Here is a 22,021-nt window from a genome sequence, read left to right as displayed (position 1 = left end):
ATTCACTAAACGCAGCGTTTTATCTTACGCATAAAATATTTATAAAGGGGACAAGGAAATGTTATCAACTTCCATTGTCATTTCAAACAACAACGCCCGTGAAATTAATTTGGCTTTCCTCGTGTAGAATATTTATATTGGAAATCGCATTTTAATAGGTACAATACACATCACATTTTGTTTCTCGGGGACAAACACTGGGCGATGGACATTTCTGGTTTCTAATTTAAATTGTCGAATTGCGTCCCAGACAAGGCTACTTTCTCGTGTTTTTAGTCTTACGATTTTGTAGCGTAAGCCATCAAGACCGGACCATGACGTAGTAGATTTTCTAGCCATAAAAGTGACGTTGTGAATGGCACTTACAAAATCATCATTTTTATAAGATGATCTGACAGCGAAAGCATAGTGTACCAGCTGTACTTGAAACTCGACAAGTGACACCTTGTAGTGGACATCGTAAAACATAACAAGGCGACTTTAATTTCCTTTAATAGGCGACGAAATACACGTTCTGTTTAAGCATAATCTATAAACATGTCCGTAGTATCGAATAATTGGCTTCGTTATTGCATTCTTTCAATTTTACAATTATCCTTCCATTAAAAAAAATTACTTTTAAATGGTATAGTTGAAACTAATCGACGTGATAAGGAATGTATTATTCTATGAAGATAATTATGTATAATCTTATCTCAACGCGGGCAAAATCAGACATACCTCCTCTACAATTTAATAGGACGATTGTGGTTAATTTTTCGAGTACGAACTTATCGATAGTTACGTCGCTATTTCCAAATTATCTCAAATTAGGGGCATAGGTTAAGTCCGCAGCAGTAGATAATGAAATTTTGCCGAAAAGACACGCGTACACGTCAGAACTTTATCTATTTGACGTAGAAAAATGTTCACCAAGTGATCAAGTGCATAAGTATTTCATTCACAAGAATATTAGTACATATATTAGCCGTGTGATTACGCAAGGGACGGAATTGTAATTAGTGTAGTCGAGAGATACAATAGCATTTCGTTAATCAAGACAAGAACACGTATTCGAAACGCAATCAATTTCAACTCAAACGATTCAATATGTCTGCGCATCGTAATCGATTATAATCTAGCTTCACTTCATTCCGCAATAAAAAATTTAAATCTAAAACGCCGATGCTTCTAATAAATTAAAACCACAGCTGAAAATTTATCTGCAATTTGTTTTTACATTATACTGCAACAAAATACACTATTCTTAATAAAGGTTTATTTTAACCTAGTAAATATACGATTATACTCAAGTACCATCCATTCAAAGTATGCGAATTAAAAATTGAAATGTACTTTCATAAGAGTTTACATGACATTGCGAGCGAAGTACCATTAGACGCTCATGTGAGCCTGATATAAATGATAGTTTCTCGCAGCCTAAATCGAAAATAAAATACCGTGAGGTTGATTTTCTCGAAAACAAAGCCGTTATTAAATGAGTAAAGCGGGATTGCATACCGTACCCGACTCGGCCGGGCTCGGCTACGGTCGGCCGGGCTCGGCTACGGTCGGCCGACCACGTGACAGATACGGGAAATATGGCGTGAAGTTGGCACGAAGATGGTTGTCGCGAGTTACGAAAGAGTAGACGATTTCTCGCGGGGAAGTCACTTCCCAATCGTCCGGAAAAGTGCCGCACTGCCGTTTTCCCAGTCGGATCCAGCCAGCGGAAGGTAGTGCAATGTTATACGACATCAAATGGGTCCTACCGAAGCTTCGAAACACGGGCCACCTCTGGAACATCGCGAGCAGTATAACCTTCGTTGCAGTAGGGATTTTCTCGAAAATCATTATAGGTAAGCGGCTACACGAGCCGGTTTTTTCGTTAAAAATCCTCGGGTTTGTTCGCCGTCGTTGTCGCATAATTCTGTCAACGATTCATTCGATTCTCACCTGGAAATTGTCCTTCGTGTCTGACAAATCCGTTAATTTCACAGCAGAACGCATTTGACTCGTGTTGTATGTTGTAACTGCGCGTTCTATAGTTATTCCCTATTACCCGTGTTTGAATGGCAGGGATAACCAGGCGTTGAATCGCCGAAGGAATTGCTTATTATTTCGCGGCCGAGCGTGTGTACATACGGCGGATTCGCGTGCAGGATAACATCTCCGAACTTTATGTAATCATATTACACGAAATCATCCGGTTTAATCGTCACAATAATTCTTTTTACGGGATTTCTGTTTGTGTAAAATAACACGTATTTAGACGTTGTAACCAAATTTCTATACCTTTTTGCTTGGTGCTTCTCTACGGCTCGATGAAATAAATAACTCGGCTGAAAATTATTTATTTACACATAAATGGTTTACGGTTCACTTTTGCCAAACTTGATATTAAAGCAAACACGACGTCCAGCGTATCGCATGATTTTATCGGCCGTATCGTGCGTGTCTCATCGAACTTATCGACCACGTTGGAAAAATGATTTGTAATGCCATAATTCATAATACGTTAAAGCTATAGGATCAAAGACGTCACCTGTTGCAACTATGTGTCTCACGCCGTTTCCTTCCAAAGGTCATATTATCCATATTTATGTTTGACAATAGTCGTCAAGTTATTACGTTTACATTCATTATCATATTTTGGTGTGGCCATATTTTGAATCTCGCGCTCCCATCCGAATGTTTCCAAACGAAACTGAAAGTAGGTTAGATAAAACGATCGCGCGCTGACTTACTAAATACGCGGGACACTTTTCAACCACGCGATAGCTAAAGACGCATATAATAAATAACATTGGAATAGTAATTATGAAATATGTTGATTAGTGTGGTGGATTCCAGTGACTGGTCAATGACTGTCGCGTGTTCGAAAGTGACCCGTGCGAGTCATCTTGAATAAGCAAGTAAACACGTGCGTAACATGACAAATGACTTTATCTTCGCTGCAGTAGTAACAAAGTAAACAACCTTATTGCAACTACCTGGGGCCGTGAACTTCTCCAAGTAGTAAATACGAACTATTATTACCTCTGTTCATAATCCTATTACACAAACTCGTATACAAGAATAATTTAAACCAGTCCATCACGAATACTTAATACAGAAAGTAAATGTCAAATCAACCTCGCTAATGTTTACTAATGTTCTATCATCATATTTGTGCTCGATCATCGATCACCACCTCCACCCCACCCATACTGAACCATCATGGCGACCTTTTATTATTTTAATGAGTTCTATTAATCCTACACTGTGTTTGTAGGATCCGAATTTTTCGTTGTTCCTAGACACGTTGCCTAAGGTGCCAACTGTATACGACGGTCCTGTTTGCTAGTCCATTGTCGTAGACCAGTCTCTCACTGGTCTTACAAACTCCTGTAACCTTCGTGAACGAACTCGTCCACGTTCCTCATCAACGTTAGGACCCGATTTAGCACTCTGCAAAGTGTTGGTTATTTTTCGTTTCAGGTAGAATTCTGTTACCGCCCAACGAAGGGCACATGGAATCAGTCGTTGGCCCTTGCTGGCCTCTCAGTGAGTACCACTGATTCACGACAAGTGCTGTCCAAAATTGTCTCTCAAAGGGCAAACCTTATCCCCATCACCACGACGGTGGTGGTGCGCAGCGAGCGCAGTCGAAGCGCGGGAACTGCGCGCGTGATTCAAACCGTAGAATTTCAGAACAGCACATTTAACTCTTTCTTCCACAAATTCTTATACCGTAGAAACACCGAAGGCGTTTCCTTAGCAAAGAGGAAATATTTTCCGTTGGGTTTTTCATTAATTTTTTAATGCTGTCAGGTCCGACTATGCGTCACAAATTTCTTTGCTCTATCAAGTTTTTTATACATATACATATACGCGATTACGCTTTTTACTCTTATGCTTGCTTAACTCCTATGTAAGTAGTTAAGGTACGGCGCACGGCGTACCGTTTTGTTATTTTAGTTTAATTTTCGAGTGTTATTCATTTGAAATTAAGCTTTTGTGTTGGCACGTTGTTTCTACAATTCAACTATTCTGAAAATTCGTGTATAAATTGAATCTATATATTTTGAATTGTCACTTCCGATGATCAATTTAACCCCTTGCCGTATTTCAACGAGTCAGAATCGTCATGAAGACTTTAACAAAGCCCAACGGTACGAGTACGATTTCCGTGGCCCCTCGTTTTGAGGTTATATTTGTGTTCTTGGGGTTATTTCAAGAAAAAATATAACATGGTGTCAAATCGGCCTGGTTTAGCCGTTGAAGTAGATTTCCTGTTTTTTATAAACCTGCAAATATCTCGAAAACTATGCGAAATATGGCAAAATATCAAGAGACCTTTTTTGTAGGGAATTGAATTTCCCATAAAAACCGTTAAAATGATGTTGAAATTCCATTTTTCAGGTGTAGTATGCCACTCTTGTTATACATACAGTGACTCCCACTAATATTCGGACACTCTTGAAAACACCATAACTTTTTAAATGTTGGACTATGCGATTTGAACTTTTTTGGGAAGCTAGAGCAATTAGTTTACTACGGCATGTAAAAAGAAGTTTTTTCAAAAATTGCATTTGGTCGGAATTGTAAAGAAAATACTAAAAGTTGCATTTTACAACTGTTTTATGCGGGCCTATATTGAAATTTTTAAAAATACGTTTTGTAGATCTGTGTCAATTATATGCACTGTGAAAGTTTCATAGAAATCGGTTGATGCGGGAAAAAACTACAGGCATTGAAAGATGTAAGAATCCTTCGAATTACTGCAGTTGGAGGCCGAAAATCGTGAAAAACTGCAATTTTTACCATCTTTAAACGTTTGTAGCTCATTACAACGTCGACCGATTTTCACGAAATTTTCAAAATATGTTTAATTGACACAGATCTACGAAACGTGTTTTCTAAATTTTCCATATAAGCCCACATAAAAAAGTTGGAAAATACAACTTTTAGTATTTTCTCTGCAATTCCGACAACTTGCAGTTTTTTTCAAAAATTTTTGTCACGCTGTGTAGCAAACCAACTGTTCTTACTTCTCCAAAAATTTCAAGTCGTACATTCCAATATTAAAAAGGTTTTGGTGGTTTTAAGAGTGTCCGAATATTAGTGGGAGTCACTGTAGGGTGACCTTCTTTTTAGAAACACTGGGTGGTTGTTTGTGGTATTGTCTGTGTGGGGAGCTGCCTTCCTAAACGTAAAGTTTAGTTGCAACCAAAATTTAACAAAGCTTTTTCGTAATTATCTTGGAAACTAAGTCCGAGCGACGGATAGATGTATCGACAAAAGTTGTTCAGAATGTTGTCCTTGACAACATACGTCAAGGTGAAGGTCATCCGAGTTGGGGTCCCCTCATAGCTATATTTACCGGAGGCAGTTGTTCTGCAACTTCACCGAAATATAAATATACTCGGAAACTGCGCAGCTGATAAAAAAATGTCATACGACATAAATTGTTGGAAATTTCATTTTCTACAAAAAAGGTCTCTTGCCATATTTTGCCATATTTCGCATAGTTACCGAGATATTTGCAAATTTATAAAAAAAAAACCAGGAAATCTACTTTACCGGCTAAACCAGGCCGATTTGACACCATGTTATATACATTTTTTTTCTTGAAATAACCCCAAGAACACAAATATAACCTCAAAACGAGGGGCCACGGAAATCGTACTCTCCCCAGCCTAACAAATATGAATGTTGTGTTTCTTTTTAGATGAAATAAGATTTTATTCGTTTGTAATGAATATTTAAGCATTCAAATAAATGTAGCCGTACAAAAAATATAAATTTTCTCTTCCCTTCTACGACATTCTTGGGAATAAAGATGTTTTAATCACTGTAACTGAAAATAAAATGGTACAGCAAGGGGTTAAAATGAAGCAAGTGATATATTATATAAGAAGACAGTCCTCGCAAGTGACAGTCATTGCTATTAGTCACGCTTCACCGTATGTAAGTATAACGCATGTATAGATCGCGTGGAGTGCTATGACGCTATGGCTAACCGCTCGCTTTCGTAATTACACACCGTACCCCCCACCTCGAAGATGCGTCAGGCGAAACAACGGTTGGAGGGGGAAGATAGAACGTGAGGGGCCCCTACCGTGGGCAGCACTGATTTACGAGGACGGCTCCCCGCTTACTTAGTGACGATACAATAAACTTCGGAAATTAAGCGCATTACTCAATTGGTCGGGAGCATAGATGTGACATGCGCAACTCTCCTCTCCCCGCCTCCTGTCGTATCTCTTTCTCCATTGCTCCCTTCTTAGTCACCGCTGTCAATTTCTCTATGTTGTAATAATAGCAAATGAGTATCAATGCTCTCTCGACACCCGTTTCTCCTGTGTTCAATCGTTCAATGTCACTTCACCGAGTATCGTTCAACTGCATGATTTTTCTACTCGATTTCGGCCACTGGGATCTTATTTCGCAGGAGTTCTTTCTTTTGCACGTTGTTCCTCAGAGGCTCGAGAAAATTAATTCACTTGATTTCTAATTGTTTGCCTTATCGTGTCCAATCAAACCGGGGATGAACATTTTCAACAGAATTAGCTAAATATGTGTGATATTCATTTTTGTTAACCCATACACGTTTTTTACAGTGCAAACTCGTTCATTGCCTGCCTTTAGATGGTTGATAATTTATTAATCGAATCTTAGGATCTCCCGTACAATTATTTGTTAGAAGCACATTAGAAAAAATATATGCATGCAATAGATACAAACTTTTCTTCTAGGAAATTATGAACGGCAAAGTATTTGTGATAAAAGATAATCTGATACTTCACTGGTACCAGTGTCCATTGATAAAATTGTATTTACAGTACTATAGTGTTGTAGTATTTAAATCTTATTGGTACAGTGTCAGAGAGAACTATAATTTTTTTTTAATGAAGAATAAAAGGTATAATAAGAGTCCTAGATTGTAAGAAATGACTTCATAAATAAATTAACGTCGCAATGGCTGCGTGAAAGAGTTCACTAACATGTGCAATATACGTTATCAACACCGGAAACCACATTTGTTATCATGTGTCTTAACACAATCCTCATCTCAGAATCTTTACACCAGCTGAAGAGTATATTGTTCTGCTACCGAGTCTTATCAAACTAATCCGCTCTACTATCACTGACTATTGCTGTAAAAGAATGTTGTAATTGTTCTGCGGAAATGCGTTTCTCTATACGTAAACGTTTCAAAAATATTTAGATACGGTAGAAATGTATCTGCAGTATTTAAAAGGTGAACGTAAGTTCCGCGGTTAGCCAAGCACGCGTTGAAAAACGTCGGTTCTATGTAGAGTCAGGACAAAGCCCGTTCCACGGTAATAGTTAAACGCATTCCGAGCATCGAAACAGTGGCCACAGCCGCCCTCTCTTTCCCAGAAATGCGAGTTGATTTACCGAACCGTTTCTTTCTATTCCTTGATGTTTAAGAATGGCTAAACAAAACCATGGTGTACAACAAGCATATTATGACACGAGTGCTAGATTGCCGGCCAAAAAATGTTCCTCTCATCACCGTCTCGAATCATTACAGCTGCTTCGACGATCCAGGCATCTGGGGTAAGTTCTCTTAACCGTTTCGACGATTACAGTGGAACTTCATTTATCCCAGCCACTCGTCGCTAGACCACGGATATGTGAATACTCCGTAAATATTATATAACAGCCTGTTTAATGCAAAAGTGATGTTGTTTGTGACAGTGGTGTATCTTGTTTGCGTACGAGTAGAAATAATGTTTTATTCATGGGCAATTTTCTAAATTGATAGCATTAACGGTAAGCGGACTAAGCGGCCGCGTGGAGCCCCGGGCTATCATAGGGCCCCGAATTTCGCAGTATTAATTCTTTTTTACAAAATTTTTCATTGGTTTTCTTTTTTGTTAACACATTACCGACCGGTGATTATTGCATAATTTTGAAAAATCTATGGCTAAACACTTTTTAATGGAACCTTTAATAGCAACAGCAATTTTCATTGTGAACTAACGAGTCATCGTCAATAACGTCATCTAATAGTTTCATTTAAGATTGCAATGTAAGAGAAAATTTCTATATATATATATATATATATGCTTTCCTTTTTGATGCAGCACAATTATTAAAAATCCTTTTAATAGGCTTCCGGTAGGTAAAGTGTTAACAAGTTTATGAGAGTGTTTTGCAACTTCTATTTCTCACTTGAGTTTGAGGGCCAAAAAATTTTTACCGCTTGGGGCCTCCACTTAATTCGAGCCGCCACTGAGAAGCATATAGGTTGTCTCACACCACTTGTGCATTAAACGCATCATATACGCAGTGGATCATCCAATTGTTCTGGTCATCGGAAATATATTTTTTGTCCGTGTGCAAACTGGATGCAAAATTGATAAGAAGTCAGTGTGGCCAGGCTATTGAACTTTGACTTGTCTAAGAATTGAAGATCACGAAAAGGATATTCCATTGTGTACGACACATTGACCTTGAAGCGACCTTGAACCGTTACATCCGGTTTGATCCTAACAGTAAGGGCGTGGCGTTGTACATACTCGCATAGGTAAAAGTTCGGCCATAGTAAATGGAATTCCACTGCGTGTCTACATTATTGTCTATTCTTCGTTTAGCACACGACACTGTTCCAACGCGATCCGGCCTGATCTCAATCTTACAATATCATAAACAAGTAATTGTGTAAAAGGATCTTTGAATACTACTACTGTATTTTCCCGGGTGTTAAGTAGAACGACACGCGTTTCTTGTAACTCGAGAAGATCGATTTCTTCGTATCTTGCGGTTTAAAAATATTCTATATCGCGTGTTTGTCAAATATTTGCATTTCAGATCGAAATTGTAATTATTCCGTTTGCCTCCGGAATATTTCGCGATAAGTTCTTTACCTCGTCACTTTGTCAGAGATTTCTATTAACAAATGAGGAACCACGAAGAACGGGAAATAATTAGCTTTGTGGCTGTATTATCCAGCTTTCCTTTTCTTAGTCAATTATTCAATTTCGTAGATCATCGAATCACTCTCAGTAATACAGGGTCTGTCCGGAAAGTAATGCGACCACATTTTTTTTTTAATCTATTCAACATACGAGTACAAACCTTTAAAATTCTTCAAAGTAGGACCCTTGGGCGTCGACACATTTTTTCCAGCGCGATTTCCATGCTTCGTGTGCTGCCTGGAAGGCGTTATCTGGAGCCTCTCGTAGTATCCTCGTTGCAGCCTCGTCGAGCACTTCCAACCAAAACTTTTCCGTAGATTATGGGGAAAACAGTAAACGGTACTTCTTAGTTGGATCACAACTCTTCCTCAACCCCCGTAAAGTCCTGACTTGTCTCCCGCCGACTTCTTCTTGATTCCAAAAATTAAAAATCTGCTAAAAGGATGCCATTTTGAAAGCGTGGAACGCGTCAAAGAGGCTGTGACGAGGGTATGTACTACGAGAGGTTCCAAAAAACGCCTTCCAGGGAACATACGAAGCATGGAAACCGCGCTGGAAAAAATGTGTCGACGCCCAATGATTCTACTTTGAAGAAATGTAAAGGTTTGTACCCGGGTCCCATGGAAATCACCGACACAGATTTCTCCAACACGGTTTTCACCGACAACATTTCATTAATTTTTTATTAATTAACTTCCCGATTTTATAGGGAAGTTATTGTAATGACCCCGAAAATCGAAAATCGATTTTTTAGCAGATCTTCACGTTTCATGGTCATTGCAGTCATTTTAGACTATTTTCAGCAAAATGTTCGTATGTGTGTGTGTGTGCGTATGTCTGTTTCTATGGTATCAAATTTTTCGTTAACGTTTTCTGAAAAAGTAACAACGCGATCAGAATGATGAATGATGCAATCGATGTGCCCTGTCGTAACTTAGAGCTGATTAGATTTTGGTCCATATTGGTCAAGTAGTTTTTTAGATTTTTAGTTTTTTTCGAAAGGAGTTGATTCTACAATGCAATTTATACGAGAGAACGGAAAGTTTCCACCGAAGAAACAAACGTAATTACACCAAAAAATTTTTTTTTCATTTTTTTTAAATTAAAAAAAATTTTAAAAAAATTTTTTTTTTGTACCTTACGCTAATGTTTCCGCTTACAATAATCGAAAATTATCCCAATGCAAGAGTGAGTTAATCATCTCTACTCCCGAGAATACATTTTCAAAGAATATCGATGAAAGTACAAAAAAAAATTTATATTACAATCTTTAAAAAAACAATCAGTTCAAAACGAATTATTAACTGAGATTAAATTGAAAATTAATATAAACTATATGATAATTATTAATAACATTGATGTTGAAAACGGATTGATTAATGGAACACACACACACATGCGGAATGTTAAAATTTATTACTTATCAAGAAAATACTAAAATTTCGTCTATATTGTGGTTAGATTTTCAATTGGCCAGAGTAGGAGTGAAAGTAAGAACTCGTTATCGTGATTATATGAAAAATGCAAATATTCATCAAAATTTAACACCAATACTAAAAATCTCGAATCATATAAATATGTCGAGTGAGGAAAAATATCAAATCACACGTAGTCAATTTCCAGTGGTTCCTGCTGAAGCGATTACGATTCATAAAAGTCAGGGACAAACATACGAGAAAAGTATGTTTGAATTTTAAAAAATCAGAAAGGCGAACTTTACAAATGTTGTATGTAGCACTGAGCAGAGTTTCAAAATTGAGCGCGGTTTATATATTTTGGGACAATTTAAATTAACAGTATCGAAGAAAACCAAGATCAATACTGCAAACCCGGATAATGAGGAGTTGTATCGTTTGCGAAAAACTAATTAAGACAATTTATTTTGCAACATTAGTATGCTGTAACAAGGAACCAAGCGAGCAAAGAGCCTGCGATGTTCGTTTAATGCGACGCCATATAGCAAACATTTTGATAAGTAGAAAACTATTGAATTTCCCTGAAAACGTATAATCTTCTTAAAACTTACACTTAATAATGATAATAATATACTGCAACTAACGAATCGGGAAGTTCTTTGTGTGGCTCGTGGAGAGTCACACACCAAATAAAAAAAAACATTAATAGCTATAGGTACTACTAGCCATGCGTACCACTAACCCTTTCGCAAGAGCAGTCCTATCCGCGATCTCGCGAAGCCAGCGAGCAAAAACAACCCTACTCGCGAGCGAGCGAAGCGAGCGAGCAACAATAACCCTCTAGTTTATTAATTAATGTGGATTGAATGAAAATCAGTGGAAAAACGAAATATGAAACCGAGTGTTCTTGAATTAATTAATTAATAAATAAAAAATTAATGAAATGTTGTCGGTGAAAACCGTGTCGGAGAAATCTGTGTCGATGATTTCCATGGGACCCTTTGTACCCATATGTTTAATAGATTTTTTGTTAAAAATGTGGTTGCATTACTTTCCGGACAGACCCTGTATAGTCTAATCATTTCTCGTGGGATTTTTAACCTTCTTTCTGGTATAGCAGAGTCATCGAGAATCGTATTAATAGGTCTCCCGTGCCTAAAGCCTTGGTGGATATTCATGCGATGTGCTATTCCACATTGTAGCATTTTGTAATTTGCCAAACAAGGTTCGACACGATGTGGATCGATCGGAAAAGCGGAAGTGAAAAACGGGGAAATATACGATACGCATTCCAAGGCACCGTGCGAACCGGCGAATGTGTAAAAAGCGACACGAGCCTCGTTTAAATATCGAATTAAGTTGACACGCTGTCACGTTCCCCTTTCCTGAGACATATGTAATCTTTTCTTTCTCAGACAGACATCGATACGCGATCGAATGAAAGAATTTAAGACAGAAAAATCTCTGAACTCATTTAGCGTCCCTGGACCTGAGGCATCTCCTGAGTCGACGTAAGATGAGATGGTCACTCGCCGCGCACGACATTTGTTTCACGAAAACCTGGCATTCCTACTTCTTTATGCTGGGAAGGTGTATCCCCGTAATCAGAGGCGGCGGAATATATCAGGAAGCGATGGACTTCTGCATGGAGAAGCTGGCCGCCGGAGATTGGCTGCACATTTTCCCCGAGGGAAAAGTCAACATGCTCAAAGAGAACATGAGGTTCGATATTCTTCGATTCTATTGAATTGATCTAAATAAATGACCGATATACGAAAATACTTGAAAACACGGTCGAATCAGAAGCAATAAATTTCTTCTCGAATTCATCGATGTCTTTTCCGGGACCGTTCCATCAAGTTTTTTCAGGACCTTAATTAAGTTACACATTTCAGAGAAAATCATCCAGAACAAATTCTGGAAAGTTCTGTTATGAAAAAAATTGTGGAAGCTGATCGGCCATTTGTTTCCCGTCAATTTAATAGCAATGCGATGATCATGGTTAGATTTTTCGTTATTTCATCCCGATCCATTTTGTAGATTAAAATGGGGCGTGGGAAGGTTAATAATGGAATCACCTGTTACACCCCTAGTGATTCCAATCTGTCACCTTGGCATGGACCAAGTTCTTCCAAACGAGCCGCCATACTGGTTAAGGTTTGGGAATAGGGTCACTGTAAACTATGGCGAGCCCATAGATTTCAGCGATCTGGTAGATAAATTGCGAGCATCGAAAGCAAGCGAGTTGGAAACTAGGAAAGCGATCACAGATCGAATTCAAGAGGAGCTTCAAAGGTAATTCACATCCCCGCGCGCACAGTGGACCCAAACGCCAATCCACCTATAAAAAGTCGTATTTTCAATCACATACTATTATGTACTTACTTTTTTATTTGTTTCCATTCTTAAATCCCCGTAGATCTTTAAATTATATTCTGTTTTGCTTTGAAGATTTTTTACATAGGGTAATATTTACGCAAAAGTCTACATATAATTAAATGCGAATATTTTGCCTTTCATGGGTTTTGTAGAGGAAAGCACGTACTTTCATTCTGTAATTACAGAATTTGCAAAAGTTAATGAATTTTCCAAATACCCGTGTTCAGAGGTAGTCAATTTTTTACTCCATGCATTTCAGTTTTTCGAATGAAAGTAACCAAATTTACGCGTATTCGTCGAAATCTCCTGTTTGATTTCGTAATGTAGCTACTCTGTTCTTTAATTCTGGTAAAAATCAGCTGCCACTATTTGCAAGTAATTGTTTAATGTCACTTTAAAGTTTGTGAACAGTTTGCGGTCACTCATAGAGAGGGTTTAAGATTTTTGTGGTTCATAGTAGGGCTGTAACTTTTCCGAAGCTTCGAAGGAACGAAGGGAACTTCGAAGTTTCGAAGTTCCGAAGATTTAAAGATTGAAGTCTCCCGGTTATATACAACGACTCCATACAAGTTGCAATAGGAAGCTGCGTCTGATCACTATGATTTTTTATCAGCCAGATTGGCATTTGGACCCACTGTGCCCCGGTCCGAAACAAGCCCGCGAAAATGTCATTTGTAAGATAAAAACAATCTCTCTTTTTACAGATTGAAGACGGTAACCGAAAAACTTCATCAGAAGTTATGATACTCGGCTGGGGCCATCAGATTGCGACCCCAGTTAGCTCTAATTTATCAAAAGAGAAGATAACGATAACAATCGAATTATAATATGACTGTAGGTGGTATTCGTGCTGGGATTTTTAATGAGCGGGATCACCTGTGAACGATAATAATACTGGTGTAGTTGTGCAATGTAATACACAGAGACTGGGACACAGTAGTGTTAAACTCTTCAGAAAATGGAAACAAGCTACACTCATGACAGTTGGTTTTAGCTGTTAATTTGACACGTTGACTGCCGCGTTCCTCGTATGTGAGTAACGCAATTGTTCATTCGGATATGTAAAAACCTTAATGTTTTTGTTGCGGCAAAGTTCGTGTGCCAAATTTAGTTAAGATCTGCGAAATGTAAGAGTGTAAAAAGAATAATCGAATAAATCTTCGCGTCGAATTTTTGTTTTACTAAACGAATTGCTTTGGCTTTGCTTGCTGGTTCGACAGTCAACGTGTTAAATACAAGTCCTCCCAACTTAATCAAGAATGCCATATACATTCTCACGGTGACACAATTGCGTGGATAGCATTGTATATACATTACATATGTGTACATAGGACTAACCATGTTACATAAAGACTCGCGCAGATTGTGTATAGAACATATTTTAAAACAGATTCATAAATTACAAAAGCTTCTTGCACGTAATGCGGTGAACCTTGCCATTGTTGTGTGTTGATGGCTGGTCTACGAACGCTTGCTTCAACAACTGCAAAACTATAATTTGTGATGACGCGGCAGGCGCAACACAATTTTCATATGTTCACCGAGTTGCTTTTCTATATATGCCGGACAAAAAACGGAAATGAAGGAAGACGAACGATTTGGTCTCGCTGCGCACAGACGAAGTACAATTGTACGGAAAAAATAAATATCACTCCGAAGTGGAAGATACATGCAAGGGAAAGTTCTCTCGAAAGCAGAATTATTCGATGACTTTTAAAAAGGAATCGTGCAGATATTGCACGCGCACAAATGAAACCAACTGTACTGCTTGCTTGCGGTTATAATCATACATTTAGACAGCGGTGTTCACACACACATATATATATATATATATTTTTTATATATTGAGAATTTACAATATAGTATTAAAGATCCTTCGAATGATAAAAATACTGCAAAGATATACATATACTTTGTGTTTATTAAACTTTCTTAGCGAGTAGTAAAATATCTCCTACATGAAAGCTATCTTTCTGCGTTGAAATTTTTGTTACGGAGTAAGATGTTTTTTTTTTAAGTGTAATGTGATACTTCTGTCAGCGCAATTATTTTCGTTCTAATAAATGGTTTTTCATATTTGGGGATACACATCATTACACGTTGTATAAACACAACGATCGAGCGAGTTTATTTTTCTTCAGCAGACGAAACATGTCGCGATTTAATGACGATTTTTCATTGCTACCAAGTGTTTCTCGGAACACGTCAGAGTTACGCACGAGTTATATCTTGCTCTGTTACTTGATAAATATAGATTTCGTTTTATTCTGATTTCACAATTCGCAATAAAACAAATATACTTATATTACTCTATGAAGTATAGCATTTATGCGGATAAAATCAACAAATTACATTTAAAATTAACGTCACGTATGAAAATCGCGTCTATATTACACAGCTTCCGTGACTGTTATTCACAGATAAATCGTATACATATACATGTGTACAGCTTGTCAAATGTAGCTGTGCGGCTGAATGTCCCCCGCAAGGGGAAACGACCCCGCTGCGCATTGGTAAATCGGCGGAACTTCACAACGATACGTCACCTGTCAAACGATTCACGTTACGACAGTTCAGTTAAAAAGTATAGTGACACAAGTGTATTCACACAAACATATAAACAGTTGTTTTGTATGTTTACTGCTGTAAAAAATAATGGACAGTACGCACTTTTGACGAGGTGTGTACTTTACCGTTCAAATGTTGCATCCTTCTCTCGTCGAGTGCGGTCTTTGTTTTCTTCTGCGCATCCCCCTGAATTTAGTCACCCGCACAGCTACATTTGACATGCTGTATATATATATATATTTTTTTTACATATATCTATATAAATGTACTGTTCTTTTTTTGTGACATTTAGAGATAGGTTACAGTTATTCGTCACCATAACATACCTGTTCGACGAAAAAATTGCATACATTTCCATTGGCACATTTTCTCCTCGTAGAAACGAACGTTTCCGAGTCTACGACCGTTACAACGAAAGCAACGTACAATATATTCACGTTCACGGTACGAACGAGACTCACAGAAAACTGTCAATCGATCTGTACATTAATACGTCACACATAAACTTTGAAATAGACGGAACGGTACACATTAACGAGACGAATTTTACGCGACGAACATGGTTGCTATCCCATTGGTCATATATCGTTATTTCAAATGTTTCAATTATTCTTTAAGGACTCGTTAAGAACGATAAAACGAAGCCGTTAAAAACGATGATCGCGAGACTTGGATCGAAAGAACATAATTTCTACAACAACCAATGTTACACAATTGTTATTGTTTTTTTTCCTCTATTATGCATCCACCTGTGATAGTGTGTGCGATAATTGTTACACGAATAAAATTTATTAGTTATCAATAAATTTTCTTTAATCCTTAAATATATATACGTATAACGGAATTAAGAGAGAAATGATTTTCTACTTAAATACATTGATTGCCCAACTACTATATCCGGTTACACATATACGATCACGGTTTATAAAAGATCACCTTTTTTTTTTAAATCTCTCCATACTTTAGCTCATTTGTCTACGATCACAAATCCGATTATGGACGGTACTCCGAAAATAAAATCATCAGCGAAATAGGCCTAAACAGCCGACTCTATAAATGCATCGCGCTTTCATTATAGGAAACAAAACACAATAACTAATAGCACAATAATATCTTCGAAATTCCAAGAGATTGCTACAATGAATAGGACCTTGAAAGAGGAAATTTTTATGACTTTACAATTCTGAAGATATCGAGACAGTAATTGTTCTTGTCACGCTATATACATGTAAATAGAGGAATTTTTGGAATATGATTAATGATTGTTTGCCATTGCAGCGAACACCTTCAAAAATCTCTAAAAAAAATTCGGATGCCACGATTCTCGCAAGTATCGCGATCAAAATAAAAATGTATAGTTTCTGTCGCGTCTAAACTGTTCGTCGAAGGAAAATAGCACTCCTGCGGTATGGATTACGGTTCCCATTACAATAAGATTGTTTATCAATTTCCCACCTGTTGTCTAACCTACCGGCTCAATGGGGCCCATTCGCAACTCTGCGAAGACTAGTTTTGTTGAAGTTACTAATACTCCCGAGCAAAGCAGCTCGCTCGTTGGTCACCTTCGGGACGTTGTTGGCTACGTCGTTGGATGGCGGCATCGGAGGCGGAGGGATAGTACCCTTACTAGAGGCTGCATCACCTTGCGGCACATTAACAAAACCTTCAGTTAAATTGAGAGCAATATCGTTCACCATACTCGTGCGACATCGCTTGGACACCCGCTACGTTAACGTTCTATATTTTGGTCGATTCGTTTATATCTACTGCTAGCGACTATGGGAAGAGGGGTGCGCATACTCGAAGAAAAGGATAAAAAGAGAAATCTACAAGACGTACAGAATTCAGAATCAGAGCGAATATACTTCACTGAAGATGTATCCAAGCAATGGTCAAATGAGAAGATGCGTGAATGCTTATTAATCGATGATTAATGAATGATGATATGACCTACGTGACAGAAATAAGCGTAGTATGCGCCATCAACTTTTGTGTCCAGCTAATGTAAAAATTTCGTAAGATTAATGTTAGTTATTAGTGAAGTCTGTTCGCAGATAGTATGATACTCACGCAGAGAAGGTGGAGTCAAGGTACCAACACTGGTGGCCGTGGAAGTGCTTGTGGGACTATCCGACCGTTCTGGACTCTTGCCATTCACTTGCTTCAATCCGTTTGTACTTAATTGATTTCCAGCGCGTTGTTCTTGTGCCAATTTTTGTTCCTTTTTCTGTGAAAACGGAAAGACCGATTTTATTCATGACCGTATGAGTGACGTACGTCACTTATAAGATACACTTACTAGTTTCTGTTTCCGTTTTTTCATCTCCTCATCCGAGCTCATCATCTCTTGGACTTTAACAAGCCTCTTTTGATGTCTAGCCACTTTTTGTTCGTCTTTCAGTCTTTGCTCTGCTTTATTCACCGCATCCTGAAGAGCTTGCTTTAAATGACTACTTAACTTAAAGTGTGGTTTCTCCACAGATCCAATCGCCATCGCACCGCGTCTGGCTGATTCGAAAAACGGGTGGTCCAGCAAGTATGATATCGTTGGTAGATCCTGTTTCACATCTTCTGGCGACAAGATCACTTCCAGCAGATTCTTTAGATTTGCCTCGCAGTATGGTAATTCGGAGCACGTGGCCTCTAAGAGTGGCCTTCCAAATGCCATTTCATACAGCACGTGCCCAAACGAGTAGACGTCCACTTGCGTCTGTTGGGAACAATTACTTCGTTTAATCGACATTACGTTTTCAACGTACATAAATAATAACTTGTACTGTACCGTAGCGTGAAGTTTACGCCTCTGTACAACATACGGCCGATAAAATGCAGGCAAACCTAGCAAACCATTTTCTACGTCTAATAATTTGGCACATCTTTCAGTTAGAAGAATGTTACCCGTATGCAAGTGCCCATAGGGTAGACCTTTCTCATGAAGAAATCCTAGAGCTTCCAAAATCTGGAACATTAAAACACCATTTAGCGCTAGACTACATTGTTTAAGGCGGTTGTATACCTTTGGATTGTAACTAGAAAGGGACTAGAATCTTACTAGATTTTGGGTCGAAAAATGGGTTTGCGATTTTTCGCTTAATGTCCTTGTACGAGCAAATTTTGGGCTGGGTGAGGGCTCATTCGAAAGAGGAAGCTTCACTGCGTGGTGCTCTGGTCATCCCATCAGTCAATAAAGGCTTTCAGAGACAGAAAAGTACATTGAAATCTGCGGGATTTTTTCTCGATTTTTTCCCTACTTTGGACACTCGTATTATTAGATATAAACATAATTTTTCATTAACCTCATGACCAGAGCACCATGCGGTGAACCTTCCTCTTTCGAATGAGCCCTCACCCAGCCCAAAATTTGCTCGTACAAGGACATTAAGCGAAAAATCGCAAACCCATGTTTCGACCCAAAATCTAGTAAGATTCTAGTCCCTTTCTAGTTACAATCCAAAGGTATACTACCACCTTAATTATTATTGTAATGTAGAGATACTTGAACCAACCTGGTAACCATACATTGCAATTTCAGGCACTGTTAAAGATTTGGTTTGTTTCGGATTTCCATATTTCTTTATGAACGGTTGTTTCGGTTTCGTTACGCATAAAGTGTCACGCAGTGTACCCGTTTGATAAAAGTTTCTTATCATAAGAGCTCCGTTCTCCGTCACATGTTGGTAAACAATTGGTTCTATATAGTTATGTTTTAGGGTGCCTAAACTTTTGAAAACACCTTGCATATCTTTGTCCTGCAAGTGTTTGTCTGGGCCAAATTCTACCCATGCAAGCAGCAGTTCTTGCTTGGGATTCTGACGATTTTTCACCGTGTAATAGTGCTTTCTTAACCGCCATCCCATATCAGGAATCGCCTTACAGACTTCATAATTTGCTTCACTGCGTAAAGCTAAGGACACCTGTTGCAGAGCTATTTCTGAAAGGCAAAATTAGTCAATTAGTAGGATTAGATTTATCCAGAGAACCCGAAAATGTCGGGCCGGTACGGACGAGAATTTTAGTCGGAATCGGTTTTCAAAAATTTCGAGAATCACGAGCGTATTAGGGTTCTCGAATATGTCGGGATTCTCGATCTGAAATCCCGAAAATTCTCGAGAATCGTCCCGTTCAGATCATCGAGTACCCAGCTCGGTATATCTACAGATATGCACATCTTATTTTTCGATTATTAAATTGATATCATACCATGTAACGGTGCTGTGTAATTTTCCGGATCTAGAAATTTTTTCATGGGAAGGGATGATGCCAATATAGGATTCATTAGTATTGTGTTTAGAAAGTTCTGAAAACATTAGAAAATATGGATTTGTAACTGGCTGTCGCTTAACATTTGCTGATTTATTACCATATCTTTTTTAACTGACCTGTAGTGCTACTTGACGCTGAGTTACGAAATCTGGTTCCATATTACCAATGATTTTCTTTGGAGGAAGGAACAGGTCAATGCCTGATATTGATAAAGCTGCATTGAGCTGTAAGAAGTCATTGTAGCGTCTGCTGACTCGCCAAAATTTGTCTGGTAATGGACCTCTTTGTGTTCTGATCACATACTCCTAAATTGTGAAACAAACATTATATGTATTCGGTATCATAATAATAATAATAATAATAATATTTTATTCCCTTTTCGGGGTACAAACGCGGACCTCCGCTCCGCTTATGTATTCGGTATCATCATTTCAATATATCTCTACTATGCAATATCTTTTATCTGTCTAATAATATGTTATGTCTGTAGACTTTCGAAAAATGTTACTTTGCTGACAAAACAAAAATTAATTTACTTAAACCGGGAGCCTCTTGCACAATAAAATACAAATTCATATTAGTGAATTCGAGTCATAATACGCTTTTTATTATGACAGTATGCTCAATCCTGTAACCGAGTGTCATTTACTCCATTCACAATAACACCTGCGAGAATATGTACATACGTTAATTACGCCTGATAAATAAAATCGATGAAAATCGACGTCGGACAAATTTTAGAAATTATCCTGCGTCGTAATTTACTTTCTGAAAACATTAAAAACAAGATTCTCCCCGTAAGTGCACCAATACTTGCGTAATGGTGTAAAACACTGGCAAGAACGCCGATTACATTTCAGGAAAGAATACAACAGTAATCGGCGAGGAGGTAGCAGAAAGATCGAGAACGTCGACGTATAATGGGGACTCGTCACCTGATTCAATGATACGAAATCGCGGCTAAGCCCGATGTGCGTAAACGTCGCCTATTATCGAGCAAATGTCAGACATATGTATATATGTATATATGCGTTAAGCGTGCGCCGTACCGTGTGACCGTCGATCGCTCTTGCATTCTCAATGGTGCTCGACAGCTTCTCTGTATCATCTAGCAGCACTTTATTCGTATATCGTTTCTCGAATAAAGCCATTGATCATTAATCCGACGGATTGCAGAGCCCGTGCGGGGCGAACTGCGTGTGCCTATCGCATAACTTCCCTGGGTCGCCAGACATGACGCAGTTCTGTTTCATTTCAACATTGATGAACGTATATTTCGCACTGTATGTGAAACACTTTCAATGTCACCCAATACGATGCTTGGACGCGACGTCCCGATTAACAATCGGTGCAATCAAACCACACAGACTTTGTCTCAGGGCTTGACACCGACACCCATCATTTACTATCACACCTTGTTCCCACTTGTTCCCTACCGCAGTGCTACCAAAGAGTATGAAGAGTATACGTGAGTCCAAATAAGAATCTACTTGTTCTGCGCATGTTGTTGCGCGTCAGCCATAAAATTCATGGCGTCAGCCAATGATCGCGTGGTCGGCGGAGTACGGGTAGGGGGATTAGCCAATGAACGAGTTCCGTTAGAGTCATATGCGCAGTAGAGTCTTAAATTTGTCGGCTAGTAAGTACATTCTTATTTGGACTCGAGCATATAGTTTTGTACTTCGTGCTTACATATACGGAAAATGTATATGGTTCCTGCACTGCCGCGAGAAGTTAGCTGCAATTGCGCTGCGATTCCTGCAGTACTGCCACCGACGGTGGTACTGCCAATAAAAAGAGCATAGAGTACGTGAGTACGTGTAACAAGAGGGTCCTACATATACCACGTCAATCAGTCAATATAAACATTATAAACTGATATAAACATTTTACGGTTGAATGTACAATGAATAAATAAAGGCAATGTATATAATAAAAAAGCATATCTACTTCTATATTTATTGAACCACCAATTTTCACGAACGTCCGACTTGTCGTAGAGTAATACTACTGGTTTCCACAAAAATGTACCCCCGTCTAACTTATCATTGAGTTACTGCACTGATTTGGTATTGCAAAAATAGCGAAACTTTGAAAAACAAAAATTTTCGGATGTTTAGCTTGTCGTTGAGTTGTACTACTGAATTTCGTGCCACCTCCTTCGCTATCATGTTCTCCTAATACCAACACTCATTCTCAATCCAAAATTTTCGAAGATGTTAATCTAATATCAGCTAATATATAAAAGAACGTATTAATTGTTGTAACTATAATATTCTATGAAACCAACAACGTTGAAAAGCGCGGCAATATTTGAACCGTAATGTAGAGAAATGATTTATTTAAAAAATATAAACAATTTCACGAATGAAACTTTGATTACAAAATTACATTCACATTTGGTTGTGTTGAATATATTAAATATTCTTACATATTCGTAAATTTTGAATGAACAATGAACGTACACACGCATACATATATATA

At 38.2% G+C, this 22,021-nt stretch overlaps 2 protein-coding genes across 5 annotated transcripts; one reads left to right on the top strand and one right to left on the bottom strand.

Annotated features, from left to right (window-relative positions):
* Positions 1-1,557: 1,557 nt before the first annotated feature.
* Taz (tafazzin, phospholipid-lysophospholipid transacylase) lies at positions 1,558-14,782 on the top strand. 2 transcript variants are annotated; one of them, XM_076431009.1, is made up of 6 exons: positions 1,558-1,838; positions 3,460-3,525; positions 7,420-7,548; positions 11,806-12,049; positions 12,368-12,622; positions 13,411-14,782. In XM_076431009.1, exons 1-6 carry the CDS (start codon positions 1,724-1,726, stop codon positions 13,448-13,450), a joined length of 849 nt encoding a protein of 282 aa, XP_076287124.1. In that variant the 5' UTR covers positions 1,558-1,723; the 3' UTR covers positions 13,451-14,782. The 2 variants fall into 2 exon arrangements, with proteins under 2 accessions (XP_076287124.1, XP_076287125.1); XM_076431010.1 differs by lacking the exon at positions 3,460-3,525 and having other exon boundaries at positions 1,561-1,838.
* Positions 14,783-14,805: 23 nt separating this feature from the next.
* Positions 14,806-20,993, bottom strand: LOC143212328 (PX domain-containing protein kinase-like protein). 3 transcript variants are annotated; one of them, XM_076431004.1, is made up of 9 exons: positions 20,587-20,992; positions 19,654-19,842; positions 19,475-19,571; positions 18,781-19,205; positions 18,057-18,233; positions 17,574-17,984; positions 17,345-17,501; positions 17,229-17,273; positions 16,774-16,916 (listed from the first exon to the last, which is right to left on the bottom strand). In XM_076431004.1, exons 1-8 carry the CDS (start codon positions 20,686-20,688, stop codon positions 17,257-17,259), a joined length of 1,575 nt encoding a protein of 524 aa, XP_076287119.1. In that variant the 5' UTR covers positions 20,689-20,992; the 3' UTR covers positions 16,774-16,916; positions 17,229-17,256. The 3 variants fall into 3 exon arrangements, with proteins under 3 accessions (XP_076287118.1, XP_076287119.1, XP_076287120.1); XM_076431005.1 differs by having other exon boundaries at positions 16,814-16,916; positions 17,225-17,273; positions 20,587-20,993; XM_076431003.1 differs by lacking the exon at positions 17,229-17,273 and having other exon boundaries at positions 14,806-16,916.
* Positions 20,994-22,021: the final 1,028 nt, after the last annotated feature.

Source organism: Lasioglossum baleicum, chromosome 9 (genome assembly GCF_051020765.1).
Source record: "Lasioglossum baleicum chromosome 9, iyLasBale1, whole genome shotgun sequence".
NCBI classification, from domain to species: domain Eukaryota; kingdom Metazoa; phylum Arthropoda; class Insecta; order Hymenoptera; family Halictidae; genus Lasioglossum; species Lasioglossum baleicum.
This window is presented reverse-complemented; position numbering and strand designations above follow the sequence as displayed.